This window comes from Astyanax mexicanus, chromosome 14 (assembly GCF_023375975.1).
Source record: "Astyanax mexicanus isolate ESR-SI-001 chromosome 14, AstMex3_surface, whole genome shotgun sequence".
Lineage (NCBI taxonomy): Eukaryota > Metazoa > Chordata > Actinopteri > Characiformes > Acestrorhamphidae > Astyanax > Astyanax mexicanus.
This window is the reverse complement of record NC_064421.1, coordinates 21085997-21104677: the sequence shown is the minus strand read 5'-3', so window position 1 is coordinate 21104677 and position 18681 is coordinate 21085997. Positions and strand designations below refer to the sequence as shown.

General features: G+C 34.8%; 1 protein-coding gene across 1 annotated transcript; it reads right to left on the bottom strand.

The window, feature by feature from the left end:
* Positions 1–430: 430 nt before the first annotated feature.
* pax1a (paired box 1a) lies at positions 431–4778 on the bottom strand. Its single transcript, XM_049464247.1, has 5 exons — positions 4480–4778; positions 3428–4057; positions 2606–2739; positions 2264–2474; positions 431–1035 (listed from the first exon to the last, which is right to left on the bottom strand). The coding sequence occupies exons 1-5, from the start codon at positions 4481–4483 to the stop codon at positions 950–952; spliced, it is 1065 nt and encodes a 354-aa protein (XP_049320204.1). The 5' UTR covers positions 4484–4778; the 3' UTR covers positions 431–949.
* Positions 4779–18681: the final 13903 nt, after the last annotated feature.

Sequence of the window (18681 nt, the reverse complement as noted above, 5' to 3'; positions counted from 1 at the left end):
GAGGCGTTCATTAAACTCCTGTCGATATCCGATATTGGACCGCCTCTCTGGCTCTTGTCCAGTATAAACAACGATAGCATCACATAAGGCGCCAAACGCTGCTAAGCACCATTAAACATGGTAGAGCACATGAGAGGAAAGCAAAATAGCCCTATCGCCCACTCACCCACGCGTTTTTCCACACGCCATATTGCATTCAACTGTTTTTTGTTGCTGAAAAAGAAAAGGCACCCTGAATTTTAACTGCTCTTTTGCAGCTAATTGTGGTTGTAGTAAGTTACACTGGGATACCACCAAGCCGGGGGCAGTGGTAATTCCGGACTTGATAATATCCAGCAAAGCAGAACGCATAAGTTCAAAATGTCTACAAGAGTCTACATGAGTTGCTCTTGCTTATAATCGAACACAAAAATGACGTGGACTACAAAAGTGTACTTATACCATGCCTTTATTCAGCATATTTACAAATGAATTTATAAAAATATATAACTAAAGAATTTTTAATATTTAACATTTACAATTAATTACTTTGTTCACATATTTGAGTGTGATTAACGTATTGCAGTATTTTATTCATTTTTGCAAAGAATTTGCTGAGGAGATATAACCATTAACATTGCCAAGTTATGCAGACTCTCAACAGGGGCAAACATCGTATTGCATTCGCAATGCAGTCATTTTCATAAATAGCGGAACAAAAGACAAACCAACCAGCACAGCGCGACATAAGAGCAACATTACATTCATTTTGTTTCTGGAGAAAAAAGTACTGCAGATGAGAAGCTTTGCTGGGGTTCAGGGAACTGGGTCACAGATGGCTGGGCCAGAGTGTGACCAGGGCAGGGCGCTGTGAGGAAGATGAGCGTTTTAACTTACAGTCTGAGTTCTTGAAATGCGCTCAGATAAATGCGCTGCTAGCTTTAGGAGACTGAGCTGTGTGCTTCCGGGGCTATGAGGATGAGGTAGGAAGACTGAGTCCGTGGATGCTGTTCAGAGCCTCGTGTTTGCTTAGAGGACTCGGTGGTTTTCGGTCTCCTGGGAAGTATATAGAGAAGACATATTAAGAGAACAAGCAAGTTGTAATTATATTTCTGCAGCAACTGCATATAACCTTCCTTTAGAGAGATTATGAGTCAAATGAAACCATGTGCCTGTTGTAAAAATGGCCAGGGAATTAAGAAATGTGTGTATAAAAAATAAATATCCTCAATGCCGCAAAAATGAAAAATCAAAATACAAATCAAAAGTAGTTTTAGTTTTTATCAGCTCCATTCAGAATTTGTGAAGAAAAACTGACTCAAATTGTGCAAAAAAAGTAAAAAAAATGCAAAAGGAAGATATAAAGAAGCGTTTTACGTGACAGCAACACACACACATATACACATATACACACACATATATATATATATATATATATATATATATATATATATATATATATATATATATATATATATATATATATATATATATATATGACGGTCTTATTTTAGGCACTTCTATTTGAGAAAGTTTATTCAATGTCTTACTAAGTATTTAACGTGCTGATTTACTTAATTGTGGAAGGCTTTATGCCCAATCCATCAAACAAGCAAAAAGTAATTAATCATCAATAAAACCCTTTTAGTCATACACAATAATATTTTTATAATGTCACTCTCAGTTAGTTCATATGACATAAGCCAAAGCGCAAGCTGACCTGACATGAACTTTTCCACTCCTCACCAAATCTTGTGCAAGCAGCATAAAGCTTTTCTAAGTAACAGTTATGTTTACTGTTTCAATCGAGCATCGCTGTCTCCAGACACCTTTACACGCAAGCAAAACATATGTAAAGGTGTAGTAAAGGTTTACTATTCTCTCATATAAAAAGAACAATTAGCAACATAGTAGTAATTAATGATAAATACATAACTATTAATACAAATTTAAAACAAAATAAATTTGCATAATAGCGACAAATATTGTCTGCTGTAATAATGTGATGTAAATTTCAGCTAAAACCAGTAACAAACATTGTTGAAGTATCAGATAAAAATAAGCCCGTTTGCATGAGGGGACTGGTGCTGCCACGTCCAAGCTTACACACACTTTTATGAATTTTGGAAAAAAAAAAAAATAAATAAAATAAAATAAAAAATAATAATAATAATAATAATAATAATAATATTTTGACGTGGAATTCACAAGAGGAAAGTAAATAGAACAACACTGCGGTATAGTCAATACAAAGTGTGTGTTTATCAAATAAGATGGTGCCTACCTTCTCGTGCAGCGTGTTTGAAGGGCATGGAAGAATGAATGTCTCCCGAGTGGATGGCCATCCCACTGCTTGGGTGGGAAAGACTTGCCCCTTGCGCCTGCCAGTGGGGCCCAGGGCTCACATAGCTACCTGCTGCGCCACTATAAACCCCATACTGGTTCGAAGGTGAATAGGCGCATGGCGGAACGTAACTAGATAGAGTGGATGAAGGCTAAGAAAACAGAGAGAAACACAGACATATTTTCAATGATTCTAAGACAAACCATTCTAAACCTGAAAAGTGTCATGGTTAAAATGGTTAATATTCAGTCTAATTACACTGTATTTGTAAAACTTTATTACCTGAGGGTACTTTATGTCCGAGTCAATAGACGATTTGTCTAACCCGTTCACTCCGTGCGTGGAGGAAAATGTGGCTCTATTCACACTACCCCAGTCCTCCATTTTTGGTGCGTATCCTTCAGCGCCAGCAATAGCTGGGTAAAAAAACATACATTTAAACATTTTAAACAGGACACTTTAATGTGTTTCAAATGAAAGAAAGCCACAAAAAAATTTAAATTTGTAAAAATCGAAATTATAACGAATACAATGTTTTAGAACATTATTAATTAATATTAAAGAGCACCTCTTTCTCTTTCTCTCTCTTTCTCTCTCTCTCTCTCTCTCTCTCTCTCTCTATATATATATATATATATATATATATATATATATATATATATATATATATATATATATATATATATATAAACTTTATAAATTGTATTTTACTTAAAATGCAATGTAAGTGTAAAGTTCTTACATAAGTTTCTTTACCAGTTTTCTTTTCCAAAAATAGACGCTTATCTAAATTATCGAAATACAAGTAAAGACTTGCAGGCTAGTTCCTGCTTGTTTTTGTTGTTTGTGGAAGAGTGGCCTAGAAACTGAGGCCTACACGACCGTGTTATTGCGCTAGATAAATGAAAAATAAAATTATAAACAAATATTTTCCACTTTTTTCTACTGATGTATTTCTACGATATATACTTTACAAAATATATTTTATACATTTCTGTATGCTATTTTAAAGTTATAGTTTAGTAGGCCCCACATATAGAGTAGTTCTGCAGTCAATTATGCAACAGATTATTGTCTAAAAAGTATAATGCCAACTGTTCTCACCTGAGGGGTCCATGAAAGCTCGGATGCCAAGTATATTGCTGACCGTGTGTGCTGAAGGCCAGCCGCGGGATAAACTCACATGGCCGCCGGTGACTGGGACACCGGGGGTGCTGCACATTTTGGTCCCGGAAGGGGACATTGCATTGGGGTAAGAGTACGGGTATAAATGGTTGTAAGAAAGACTCGGCTGTGGCGGTGCTTGCTTGCCACTTTCGTACTGGCTGGGCTGAGAGAGATTTCCAATTTTGTTCCGTAAAATCCGACTGATGGAGCTGACCGAGGGCACGTTGTATTTGTCACATACTCCATCTGCTAGAAGTCGGTCCCGAATCTCCCAAGCGAAAATCCCTGGATCTCCTTGTTTGTATTCCCGTATGCTTTTCACCACGTTGGGCGTTGTAACTCGCGGTTTACTCCCTCCAATAGCGCCGGGTAATATCGACCCGGTTTCATTGTATCTCGCAAGGATCTTGCTCACGCAGCCATGGGAAACGCGAAGCTGTCTACTGATGTCACAAGGTCGGATCCCAAGCTGGGCTAACTCCACTATTCTCAGCCGTATAGCGTTGGGCAGAGGTCGTCCGTTCACAAAAACCCCTCCTAACTGGTTCACCTCCCCGTAAGTTTGCTCTGGAGGAAAAGAACACAGAAAAGCTGGATTGCAGTGGATAAAACACCGTTTGAAACTCGAATCCGCTAATCAGCACTTCAGATTACGAGCTAAAATAAAATGGCGATGCTAAGCACACTTTACAAAAGCTATAAGCCTAGGTGTGACTTTTTTTTACCTTTATGTAATGCGTTCCAACATCATACGTGCACATTTTAACCTACATGTGTGCAACTTCATTGGTCTTTTGCTTGCTACAAGCATGCACAGTGTACGTGCTTTAGTATGCAAGAGCAACTAGTTAATGGTACTTGCATGTGCACGACTGTCCAAGAATAGAATACTTTGACTTCTAGCGTTATACATGCATGTTAAATCTAACGCAATCAGCTTCTTCCAACTCCCTGACACTGAAGCATGCATGATGTGGACGACGGCTCACCCATTTGTCCGTGGTTTCGTGATGCTTTCCTTGAAACCCTTTCTCCTTCAATGGCTGAACGCGCTGCCTCCGTTGCATGCAATGTGCAGCGCTCGAAAAGTGGGTTAAAATATCCCCAGATCGTCGATCTGCTTCTCTAGAAGAAAAAATGCCAAAGTTTCCTTGAACGAAGCGGTCAGACAGCTTTTCATTCGTTAAATGCGATTCCCACAGGCTGAGGTTTGCTCGGATTAATTTGAGGCGTCCTCCACGTCAATATCTCCAGTTACGCTACGAGCTGTGCGCTCATTTCATTGGTCCTCGCGTGTTCCGATAGGCTGCCCCGCTAAGGAGCCATCCGGTATGCGTAATTTAACCTTTTAAACGGACTAATTCAGATTAAAGGGAGTGAACGTGAACATGGACCTAACATCTGCCACATAACGCAAGATCAATCATTATGAAATCATCACACCTGAAAGTGGCACGGCGGTCTGTGGTAAAGAAGCTTGTAGTCTACGACAGAAAGGCATTACACATGCATAAGAGAACTGATAGAACCATGAACAATACATCTGCCCAGAGTTGTCATTGTTATATTAGAATTAGAATAATTAATTTATACAGTTCCTTGTGAACATACCGTTTTAATAATTTGATATATATTTAATAAAATACATGCATTTGCTTAAACTACTACGCAAATGTATTTATTAATAGTATTTTAATTTAGCCTGCAGAAAATTACAATTATATGCAAAGTTGTTCATCTTGGTTTATTTGTTAAGCATTTACACTACAAATTCGTGTTTGCATATTTTTAAAGACAAAGGTAACATGTTTCACGCAATAGATGTCATGTTCCCAAATAAACACATCTTGGAAATTGCATACTTTCTCTGTTCCTATAAAGTGCAAAGGCTCTCTTGGACAGGCCTAATGCAATCGACACCTTTGCCGTTAGGAGCACTAAACCTGTATAAGGTATTGCCTAAATTCCAAGAGGCTACATTATCACAGCATGTTCTCTGCGTTTCCTGAGGATGGAAAGAAGGTATAGTTTATTAGCTCGCAAAATGTCACTTGTAAAAGTTAACAGTCGACCCATTGGTAATAAGGAGCAGTGTCACTATCCTACGTGACTGTAGCTAACAAGAAATCTTTCACACATGGAAAACATCAGGTCAACGCTTCAAAACGCGAGTCTAATACATGGGAATAGCATAAATAAAACAATGTTAGTCACAGTGGTAAAATTGGAAGCCTACTATAGGTTTAAACAATCTTTCACTTGAGCCAGATTTTATCGTCCTATATATTCTTGTATACATAATCCTGTGATCCAGTATCAATTTGTCTGCTCTAAACGCTCAAAATGAATGGGAACTAAAAGGTAGCTGTAACTTTGGCCATCCAGTGTGACAGGCAACCGAAAACGTGTGTGACTAGAATTGCTAGAGCGACATCAGTCTCCCTCGTCTGGGTGAAATGGGAATTGCACTTCGGTCCAAATCCATGGATTCACCGTGAAGACATGGAGATAAAGGACCACTAATATACTGTGAAAAAATAGATACACAGCGATCGAGCAGACAGCCTGAAGCCTGACTGGTGCAGATGTTCGGGTAAGCCTCTAAATTCCATATATAAAGTCTATATTAACTTTTATAAACGAATACGGGAAAGTACTCGGCTGGGGGAAGGCTAGATAATCTCTTAGTACTGTACCGCACAGAAATATGCGTATTACGCTCTCTATTATTAGGTGGCTTAAAAAGAAACGGTTTCATACAGTAAAGGGCAAGAAAACACTAAAGAAAATTCTGTTTCTTGATAAACAGCCGATGTTATGATAATAAAGTTGAACTAATGACATATGTAAGAAAAAAAACAAGACAGGACAAAGCAAATATGTACGTTTACACCTTGGAGGATTAAAAATATTTTTGACTAAACATGTAACAGACTTAACGGAATCTGCTGTGCTATATATAAATAATAATAATATATTTAAAAACATTTTTGTGCTTTTGGCCGCTTTTGAGTTTTGGAAGGTTTCTTCCTCTCGAACTGAGGGAGTTTTTTTTTTCTTGCCATTGTCGGCTTTGGCTTGCTCAAATGAGCTCGAACCGGGTTCAGTAAATCTGCCTTATGACAACTTTCGATTTAATTTGCGTGGAAATAATCTAGATTTATTGTGTAAAAGCCTATTTACATATATATTTAGAATATATATTGCATACCGACATGTGGAGTAAAGTACATAATTACATAATTTAACATTTTTAAAAATCGACTACTGAACCAAAGCTTATATATATATATATATATATATATATATATATATATATATATATATATATATATATATATATATATATATATACTGAACCAAAGCTGAGATATATATATCTCAGCTTTGGTTCAGTTGTCCATTTAAACAAAAAATAAATTATGTACTTTTTGTTTCCTATCATCGCAAGCCTTTAAGAGCCGAAATCACATTACTCTCAACACATTTTTCATATTGTTTACATTTGTTATAACATTTAAAATGTAATTGAAGTTACATTAAAAGTTATGGCCTTTTTCTACCAGCCTGAGTCATCTCAATAATATCCTGCTTGCCTGGATCATATAACAGTTCTCTTTCCAATGTTTTAGCGACTGACCTTTGCTCAAGAGAGTACTTTATCTCAACTTAAAGGGAACACATTTAATAGACGCGGGACTTGTGTCCCAGTGGATCGCATCGTGATCGGACTGAAAAGCCAAGAGATGATGGTGATACGGTTACACCTGCACAAATGCAGCAATGGACTGGAAACGTGGTTTAATAGAGTTTGAAATTTTGAAATAGCCATAGGTTTTGTATCGTTTGACGACTGTTCTAAATAAATAATAATTAATCATTAATCATTTACGGTACGTGAGGCAATCTTGTAACAGTTTATCACAAACCGTGAATATCTGTCTGTTGTTCGGAGATACTTTGTTAGAGGACAGTGTAAAGACTCTAAAGTATGTTATCTGTGTACGTTTTCATGCGGCTTTACTTTGTTTTAAAGGAGACAGTAACCGAATCATAAATTTATATATGGAAACCGTTCCGCCATCAGCGATCAATGGAGCTGAGCAATTACCCAGGTGTATGTTTCATGTCTTACTGTCTGCTGTTAATATCGACACGAGCAGACATATTCACAAACGCTCACAAACGCGCGCACACAGCTACCGATGAGAATATTTTGGTTGGGTGGATAAAATCACAGAGCACACACAAAACAAACAAACAAAACTATTTCAAGAGCTTACATAAAACATAATCAACAAAATGCCGTAATGTGTTAAGATTTTTTTACATTACTGAGGTAAACGTGTTCGTTGCAGATGAATATAGAATATTTTCTATGTGATGTGGGTTCACTTTTCCTATTTCTCCTGATGGTCCACTGTGTTTTATTGAAGACCCGTTATGCCTGCGGTTTTGATTTAGTGTTTGTGAGTTGTGTGATCTCACTGCCCTGTATGGGAATTGTTAGGCCAAGCCGGGTGGATCGCGTGCTTTAAACTGCCTATAGGATCAACGTGTGGAACATAAAACCAAATGTTACCTGCAAAACATACAATAGCATCCCCTCATCTTAAAGGTGCTTTCGTATACAATTATTTTAGCTGCTATTATGGTGACGATTGAAGTGTTAGCTTTAGCAATATCAACAACAACAAATGGGGCATCCTTTAAATTCCTTTTCAAGCTTGCCAAAAGCTCGTCAGCACTAGTAAACGAATGCACTCAAAGAAACGATATTTACATTCTTTATTAAACAAAGTTGACTATCCCTAACCAATATTCAATCACTATGGCATTTTTAAATTTACGTAATATATTGATAAAATTAAGTAATTGGATGACACTTAAAGGTGGTTAATGTTTAAAGCCCATTTTCTCTGCATTTAAAGGGAGGCTGGCAGCTTGTTAAGCAGTTAATTGCTTATGATCTTTAAACAATATCTATCCAATGGAAAACTGGAAGGGCAGTAGACGAAAATAATTATTTTTGCCTGAGAGTGGTTATTGATGACGACATTGGTTACATTATTAAAATTAATAGACTGTGAGCACTATCTTAGGGCTGTGAGTACTATCTTAGAACCATTGCTTCATTACAAGGACAGTCTATCAATTGTGCATATGCAGGCATTTGTGTTTGGCACAGAAGACAAAAGGCAATAAACTGCAGTCTGGCTAGTGTCCACATGTGTTCACAGTGTATCATTTAACTTCCAGTGTGCTAGTAGAAATGAACAGATGAATATTTTGTACATAAACTGTTGTTGTCTTCTTCCAGTCACAGCTTAAGCAAGGTTTTCTTTACGTTTTCTTTCTAGAGTTTTGCGATCTGCCACCATATTAAATGTATTGTAAAATGTACACTGGAGAGATTAGACTGAGCAAAGCAAACTAATGGTAAGTAAGCCAGCATAACATACAGACAAGTGGTTAGGCCAGGTGACAGTTTAAAAAGCTTAGGCATCAGCTCATCAGCATCGTTTCATCACTTTAAATTTGCTTCTGCATAATGTACACAAGCCTAATATCTGCCCTTTATAAAAATAACCAAAAAAGCTATTATTTCTAAAAATAAGTATCGGATGGCAGATAAATAGAAAAAGATGGTTTAGGTGATTGGTATTGGGGATAAATGGTCTTTATATTCATCTACTAAGAGAAAGATAAAAAAAAGATTGTTATTAGAGGCAGACTGTTGTGTGGTAGAATTATGCATTTTTTTTTTACATTTGTTTTAAAGTAAGCATCAATATTTTTTTTATGTTGCAAATTTTATCACTATGTAGCATCCATACATAAATTATTTGTAGCTATATGTTCATTTAAAACGTAATTTTAAATATACTAGTTTCTTCAGTGTTATGTTTACATTTTTTGTACACAATTTCAGCTTTTTTAGCCAGCTTGTGCTACTGCTACCCCCACCACCCCTATTACCTATTATCTTCTCTGTACTTTTGTTTTGTGTAATATATTTTATTTTGACTGCTGTAATTATCACATTTTATTTAAATATTACATTAAAGCTGTGAACTTAAAATAAGTTTTATGATCTATATATATTTAAATTAGCTTGTAAAGGTTTTGTATACTAAATAACAAGCACAACAAAACACTAAAATGTGTCATCATCTGTGGATATATCTACGAGCAGTTTTAAAAGCATATTTGTACTGTGTTTTGAGCTTTTATTTTAAGGTAACACTTTTGTATATAGATACATAACCACAAATTATGAATCAAGAAAATATTGTTTCAAACACACACATTGGTGGAATCAAGAAGAGTTGAGGTTAATTGAGCCAGAAAAAAGACAAAACAAAATATTAGACAGAGTGCAGAAAATACAAACAGCTGTTATAGCTATGTGATCATAAGATAAGTTTTTTTGTCAAATGCAGATATAATGTTGTTGGAAAGTGACATGAATTTATAGTGACAACAAATTAGCTATCTAACACTTGGTCTTTGTTTACATTGTAGTAGAATGATTGTACCCTTTTTGAATTATTGTAATAAGGCCAGTAGCAGTTTTTGTGGATATAGTTGACAGTTTGTAGTCAAGTTAATAGTGCTAATGCAAAAAAAAAAAATGTAAGAAGAAAGATATTGGAGCCTTGTGGTATGCATGCCAACTCGATGCCACACACACACACACTTATTTTTTATATTCTCACATTTTTTGCTTCTTCTGCGCAAAGCTTCCTTTAAAATGGATCACATACAGTTTGTTTGTTAGTACCCTGTAATGAGGTTGAAATTGTGGCCAAGCTTTACAATGATAACCGGTTGTTCATTGACTCTTTTTTTTTTTTTTTTTTTTAGAAGTTATGATGTATACAATACAAAAATACAGGCATAACATGCCTAGTGCAAAACTGGACAAGCCAGCTTGACGGTTATGCCACTACTCAATAGAAAGTCTTGAGATAATTCAAAGCACCATTGTCTCACACAATTACAAATCCATGATAGTCATGTGAAGATTGTATCCTTCTTTAGAACAGATCATAGTTTTATGGCCCACAGCCATGATATACTGCATCAAAATCAACATATAAATATATTGGAAAGATGCAAGCAAAGGTTTGATGTTAAATGTACCATCATATAGTAACATGAGGAGTTAGATTTGTTCAATATATTAGTGATAGCAGAGTCCAGTTCATTTAAATGACTATTGATGAAAATGATAATGAAATAATTTACCACATAGCCCAGATGCAGACTATTAGCTGAGTCATTTTTAATTTAAGTTTTCTTCTGTAGTTTTGATGCTAGAGATCTATGATCAAAGGTCTATGTTGCTAACAAACTCTGGATTTAGACATCTTTATCTTCAGTATATGTCCAAAATGTCTCTTAATTCATGTGTATTGCAACCAGTATAGTGAGATAGTAAGATGAAGTGACTTATTTAGATTTTTGATAATTGTATAAACCCCACTTTTTAAAGATTCCTTTTTTTGAAGGACCTTTTAACATCTTAATTTTTCAATGCAATCTTTTAGTAGATTTTGAAGCAAATAGAGATTTTGTTAAAAGTCAGTACATTTCTCTACAAACCCACACAACTCAACTTTCTAAATTATTTTTTTTAACAAATCAGATCAGATCAAATGAGATCAATACATTTACTATGTAACTATTAAATGTATTTGCCTTTTCTCCCAAGTCAAAAACAGCATTTTAATATGTTGGCAGAAGTTGCCAATGACTATGATTCTTACGAACAGTGTACAAGTAAAGAATCATCTCATTATTTAAGTTCAGTACAGCCCTTTCTTATATGCACAGACATCACCACTAGAAGGTGCTGAAGCTGACACGAGATAAGAGAAAGAACACACATCTCTTATTCTTAGACTGAAACAGATCCTATGATGTCATGCATCATATGGTTCCCAGGCATTTTGGAAGCAAACAGCAGAAGTATACATCCAACATCATAAGTCACATCTGATTTTGTTTTTTTTCTGCATGGCAATCATTTTTTTATACCAGACCCACACTGAATTTGTGTAGCCAAGAAGCATCATCTTACCAATTAACATTTCAAGCTAATATCATTTAGTACTTATTTCAAGTTTTTTTTTTTTATCATGCTGATAGTGTATTCGCAAAAATCATATTTTTTGTCTGTTGGGGTAATTACAAGAAGTGATCAAAAGGAATGTTTTAAATATTCATTTTTGATTTGGTGTTCCAACATTCTCTCTGAACAGAATAAAACACGTATAAACTCTCACACATTTTTAACTACCTATTAATCTTTTTGCAAGTATTAACATGTTTTTCCAAGTGTAATCTTGGACTACTTCACCTGGTGCTAACTGCTAAAGTCTTTCTTTAATCAATATACTTTGTATTACAAATGTCTTAAAGATTAAGCCTTTTGATGCATGCAATTAAAATATCTAAAATTCAAGTGCATTTTACTCAATTAAACTTTATTCAGTTGTCTCTACTCAGCAGAAGTAAAGTAACACTTTTACTTCCTAACCTTCCAGTTAGCCCACTGTCGTTCTAGTTATAGTAACATTCGGACCAAATGTGTTACTCGCTTGTAACATAAATATATAATTACAGTTATACCGTTACTACACAAAAAGAAGAGTATATTTTATGTGTAATTTTCTTTTGATTTGAGAACAGTTAATGTCTTGGTATTGGTATTTTGAAAATGGCCAGTGAAGTTTTGGCAGGATGTCTGGATGGAGGGATGTGTGTTATCCGTATGGACATCATGAAGTTTTAGTTGCTTCACTGTAGAATTCAAGGTCCACTGTGGGGAGAGGCAGTGTGATATCATTTTCCGCCAACCCAAAATCAAGGTCTTAGACATGCCTTTTTTATGTCAGGCATAGGGGTAGTGTATGCTTGTGACAGCTTAGCCTTTCAAGATTAATGAGCTTATGAAAACCTTGTGTCTTCTTGCAGAAGCCAAATTCTGTATCTGTCAGTGTGACCAGGATAACAGTCCATTCCTGACACTGAAATTCAACAGAAAAATTGAGCATTGATGTCACAACATTCATGTACTCCCTGTAAAATACAGCAGTGGTGGAAAAATATAACTACTTTTTTCTCACAACATTCAAATTTCTTTACACATAAATAGTAATAAACAGCAACATTACCAAGGCAATTACAGCTCTTTACACTTAACTATGTAAAAGAAATTGCTAGGTTAATTTTGCCACATGAGACTGTGTTTGATTTATTGCTTCAATAAATTTTTCCTGAAGCTGGGAATTGTGCAGTGTTTGATTAACAGAAGTATACAAATAAAAAATGATGTGATTTATTAATGCACCAGTACTGTTGAGTGCTCACGGCTGAGTTGGCATGGCACATAGCTTGACAGAGCTGTTCATCCATGAAGATAGACATGAACAGGAATGAAGACATTTAGAGAACACACATTTTTGATATTGAGCTTATATTTTTTTCTAAATCTACAGCCAAATCTGGGATGCTAAATTCTCCTACCTCATTTCCACTCAGCTGCCAGGCATCTGTAAATACCATCCCTTATTTCTGCCCTTGTGAATGTGCCAGCTGGGGCGAGCAGTTGGTTTGTTTTGGGTGATCAACAAGGACCTTGCTCCCATGCTTCGTATGAGAGGGCTACTGACTTCCTGAAAAACCCACAAACCTGTGCTGCTAGTCGTCTGTCATTTCGACAATTTGGTGAAAGCTGCATGAGTTAAATCACATATCTGCATAATGTCGACTTGTTTATGCAGTTTCACATGAATTCATCAAACTTTACTCGTCTGGATATATATTTATATAAATATCCATTTACTGTAGTTTGTAAAATGCATAGGATTTTTTTTCTGACATGAACAGTATGAAAATAATATTTAATCTTTTTCTTTCCCGTTTATACTGTTTAAATGGAAATAACCTCTCTTTACTTTGACATCTTAGATCAATCGTCCCCTCTGAAAGGGATGCTCTAATGCGTTTCCAAATCCTTAGCACAAAACACTGTTAAATGCATGAGAGTGGCACAGAGATATCAGTACAAGGGAGTTTCCAGTCTTCGAAAAATGATCATGTTGTGAATGTGAAAATCTCCCATCATGCTGGTAGCAGAATTAAACATGCTTTCGTCAAGTAGGAACAGGAAGGCCATGGAAAAATTTAGACTTGCTGGATTGAACTTGATACCCTCCTCTCCCTTTCTCTATCTCTCTCTCTCGCTCTCTCTCTCTCTCTCTCTCTCTCTCTCTCTCTCTCTCACACACACACACACACACACACACACACACAAGTAATTAAACTAAGCACAAGCAAATTAACTAACTAACACAATGAATAGGACCACTGTAATCTGTGTAAGACTATAACGTTTACATATTTTGTGTGTTCCTTGCTTGTAACATATTTCACCCAGCACTAGAATAAGAGCTGGGAAAGAAAAAAATCTGTTCAATAATAAGTCCATTAACAGCATTAAAAAAATAAATAAACTGTTGTCTGTAGTTTCGTTTGTTGCCTTAAGTAAAGTGTCCATTGTAAGATTTCAACTACTGAGGTGCAAAGGCCAACTACTGAGTCATGTGGCATGGTTTGGGAGAGAAATACTGATGATCAATGTAATACTGATAATCAAATTCCTATGTGTGAAGGCAGATACAGACATTTTGGTATTATTGATAAAATACTGGCGGCAGTAAAAGCAGCGAAGAGAGCATTGGTGCATAGAGATGTAATAGAACAGGTGCAAAATAGAAGGAGAGGACCAGGGTCAGGTGATTAAAAAAAATCAGCAATCAGCAAGTCCATGTCAACAGACAAAATATTATTTTTTTTAATTTAATTGATTTTTTACTAGCTTATTTTAAAGCAGAAATATGATGTATGGTGTGCAAATGCAGCCTCTAAAGAAAGACCAGGGCAGTAGATAAGATAGGAGAGAAGGAGAATCACCTGATAAGAGCTATGCTAGTTATGCTAGCAAGCTAAATGCTAATCGTATCAAGTTTCTGCTGGTGTCTTTTCTGTTGGAGTTCAGATTCAGAAGTCATGAGTTGAGGGCAGCCATGAAAGAATTGTCAGAAGTAGCTGAAAGATCTAGTCAGCGGTAGTGTCTAAGAAGGACAGGGCAGAGTGTGTTTGAAAGTGCATTATGGTGGTGCATATAAATAGTTTATGTTTGGATAGTAGTATAGAGGTTGGCATGCCAGACTTCACTGCTGTCAAAGGGCTTAATTCAGCAAAACACCACCACAGCAACTGTTTGTGTAGTAAAGATAAATGTTGCTGAACAGCCACGGTAAATTTAATTGTAAGGTGTAGGATCTTGTTGTTTTATTGTTAAATGTTGATAGGACCATAAAGGCCCTAGCATCCTAATTGCTAGCTGTAGGGTTTTTTATTTTCATGCAGGTAAATGTAAGTGAGTGGATGAATAAAGTATATAGGAAGGGCACGGCTTCCTTTATTGTTATACAGCAAACAATACATATATCTGACCTTTTCAATAAAATTCCTGTGTCTGTATAAAAATATTACTGATGCTACAAATAAAGTATCCTTAACATTTTTGTATTTTATTTGGTTGTAGGAAATACATTTGGTCATTCATTTGATTAGAATAAATTATATTATGTAAATATTCTTTAAATCACTACGTCTAAAGGAGATTTGTCATGAAAAAGCACCTGTTTATTAAGTTTAAAATGGAAGAGGTCCGATGTCTTGATCGAGTGTTTGTGTAAATTTGTACTAGAACCATTTTAATACATAAAATGCAAAAGGGCTTGATTTTCAGTCCTCTATAATTTTCTTTTATTTAAACTTTAAAGTTAAACATGCAAAACATTGAGACAATTTTTATTCACATTGGTGGCCTGCCAAAAATGGTGGCCTCCCAATTTCTTATTCAGCCAGTGCATATGCCATCATGTCTATAGCCTTCCATCCAATTCATAATTCTATCTAATTCCAAACTGACCCAATAAAAGAATTCAATGAGTCATATCTTTGTATATATATATATATATATATATATATATATATTATATATATATAAAGATATGACTATATATGTATATAAACGTAAAAAAATAATTAAAAAGTACAAAAGATAAATTAAATAAATGATCCTGCAATTAAGATATACATTTTTCCATACATTTGTACTAAATTAAGGAATACCTAACGCTAGGAAGGTATTTGAAAGTGTTTGCCATTTCTGACCATAAAGGCACCAGGGCTTGCTAAATTCTAAATAGTAATGCATAAGGAATTCATTATACACCTTATGAAATAAAAGCTTGTAGTAATGACGGGGCTTTTACAGATCCCTGTATTGGCTACAAACAATTATACCAGTGTGCACAGCAGTGGAAGGAATGAGACTAATCGTATACTATAATTAAAAGATTCACACTGTTTGTGTGAAACATGACACAAGGAAAATTACATTAATTATCTCATGACAAATCATACCTTATCATCTCCTCATCAAAGAGTTATGACACTAGGCTTACTAGTTAAATGGCTTGAGCTGTAATACTAACACCAAAGGATATGCAGCTTCTTGAAAAAAAAATCTTTGTTACTATGGTTAAAGATAAAAACAGTTTTATCTAAACTTAAGGTGCTACAATGTGTTATTTGTGTAATGCAATAAACAAGCCACTTTTGGTTTTATAAATAGCATTTCTGCAAATTAGATTCTTAAATATAAAGAACTTAAGAATGACTTGATGCAAGAGGTCTCATCAGTTTAAAGCTTTTTGTCAGTTTGTTTTACTTCATAGAACCAAATGTGTTCTTCTGTACTAAAGATGCTCAGTCCTAGTTTTAGGTGGTTACATTAAACCCTACAAAAGTGCCACAGTTGGTGGAACAAAATCACTTGACTACAGACCAATTTTTAAGTGTAACCGTTTTTTGGAGAAGGTGTTACAATAGATTGCACCATAGAAAAATGTATGGCATCAGTTGATGTCATCAGTAGAGCCCTGCTCTAAATAAAATCTCCTAAATATATTAATACAATGCCATTTCATTTCTTTAAACAGAAAGAAGCTGGAATGAATGCATTTTTGCAAGTGTGAAAAACTGTTTAACAGGTTAAAGAAACTTTCACACAATTTGCTTACTACCTACACTGACATTCACAACCAGACAATGTGGCCTAAAGAAGATTAGTATACTTTGCTATAGGATTTTTAACACACTAAAGAATTCATACAATTTGAGTCATATTTTCCTAATCTACTACACATCTGCAATACTGATTGTTTATGTGATTTATTTTCTTGTGTGAAGATTTAAAGTTGAAGTTTTCTTACACAATCTGTTGTATTATTATAATCAGAATGTATAATATAATGATAGTTAATAATACAAATGTTTGACTGAAGAGAAATATAAACAGGAACATGATGTGTGTGAGTTGTTAGTGTACTTGTGTTAAACCAATACAATATTTGAACATTTTTAAGTATTGTTTTAAGTAGTTTTAAAATGCATTCATCTCTGCACTCAGATATGTATTATAATAATAAAGGCTTTATTTAGGAGTGTGTACTACATGTTGGTTCTAAAGGTAAATCTAGTTTAGTTATAAAAACAAAGTTTATATTTGTGACAACAGTTTTATGGCTTAATGGATGTGTTTCATCTCAGTTGTGTGAGGACAAAAAAAAAATCCCCATTTTCCAAAAGTTCTCTAGGTGTGAAAGCTTGATGTGTGGATGAAGCTCTTATGGAACTTGCTAAACAGGTTGAAAATAATACATGCTGTCTCTGAAGGCTAGATCAACCATGACATTATTAGCATTCTTAAGGTAACATGTTTGACTTAAAGGTAGGCATGAATTTGTCACTGTCTGCTTCTGCTCTGAAGATGAATCGTTGTATTAGTAACCTTACTTTTCTCTTGCTTTCTTTTTCCCTTTGGATTAGAGCCAAAGCAAGCTTAAGCAAGTCCACTGAGATGTTTTATTTGTTTAGCTTTATAGGGTCTTAAGAGAAATGGACACAATACTGTTAAATTACATATTACTGGCCTAAATACAGTTTAACAATAAAGATTACTAAATAGTTAGTGACTTGGATAAGTATATCTGTTTATTGTACCTATTTATTTGATACTGAACCAGTGTGTGCCAGATTTTGCAATCACATCTCATATTTACAAAAGTGATTCTAAAAACCAATCCATTTTTTATAAATGTAAGAAACTAAAAAAATTGTCCCATGGAAATTCGACAATAAATATGTTTGGTATCTTTAGTGTTAAAGAGTATGAGCCCATATCGCCACTGGCATATCAAGTTCTCACGAGAGAAATAAGATCTGTGTGATGCTGTAGATAAGACAAACTGAACTTGTCATATATTTTTAGAACCAGGTTTTAAAGATAAAAAGTGAACAGCATAAAAAAACATCTACAAAGGGTCATCTAGCACATCCACAAAGCTCTTTACTATTCTATCCTCTTCTATTATTTAGAACTGTTTTAGTGACAGTAAGTTGGACATTCATCTGTTCCCTCTTATTAAAAACTCACTCACTTTGTTCCCTATTTTATTCATGTGCATTGTTTGTTGATATTGACATTTAGACAGAGTTCAAGGTTAGCCATATTACAGAATGCTTAACATGCACCAGCCATTAATACTCAACAGTGTAATATTAAACATTTTAAATTAACTATGAAATATCTGACTATCACCTCATATTTATATTTTTAAACATTTTTTTTTTTTTTTTTTTTACTAGATGGGAATGTATAAGCAGATGCAGAAATTTTATTTCAGTAAATTGCTAGGCAACAATTATCTGAACTAGTTTTGGAAATATGTTATCTTATGATATTTAATAGCATTTAATCCTTTGTTATCAATAAACTGATGCATTTCACTTTATTCATTTCACCGTTTCTTGCACAAAAGCGCCATCATCTGGACAGAAGTGAAAGTAGCACATTTATTGTGCACCCCTGCTAGTTGAGTACTGTTGAGTACTGTTGTGTAAAGATGTACAGTTTTTAGATATATCAAAAGGCTTTAATTAATAAATCAGCTGATTTAATGTATTAATCATTGTCATCATGATACAAGTTAACTGAACATTGAATGTAACTGGAAAGAGTGATTTTTCTTTTATTATATTTTGCA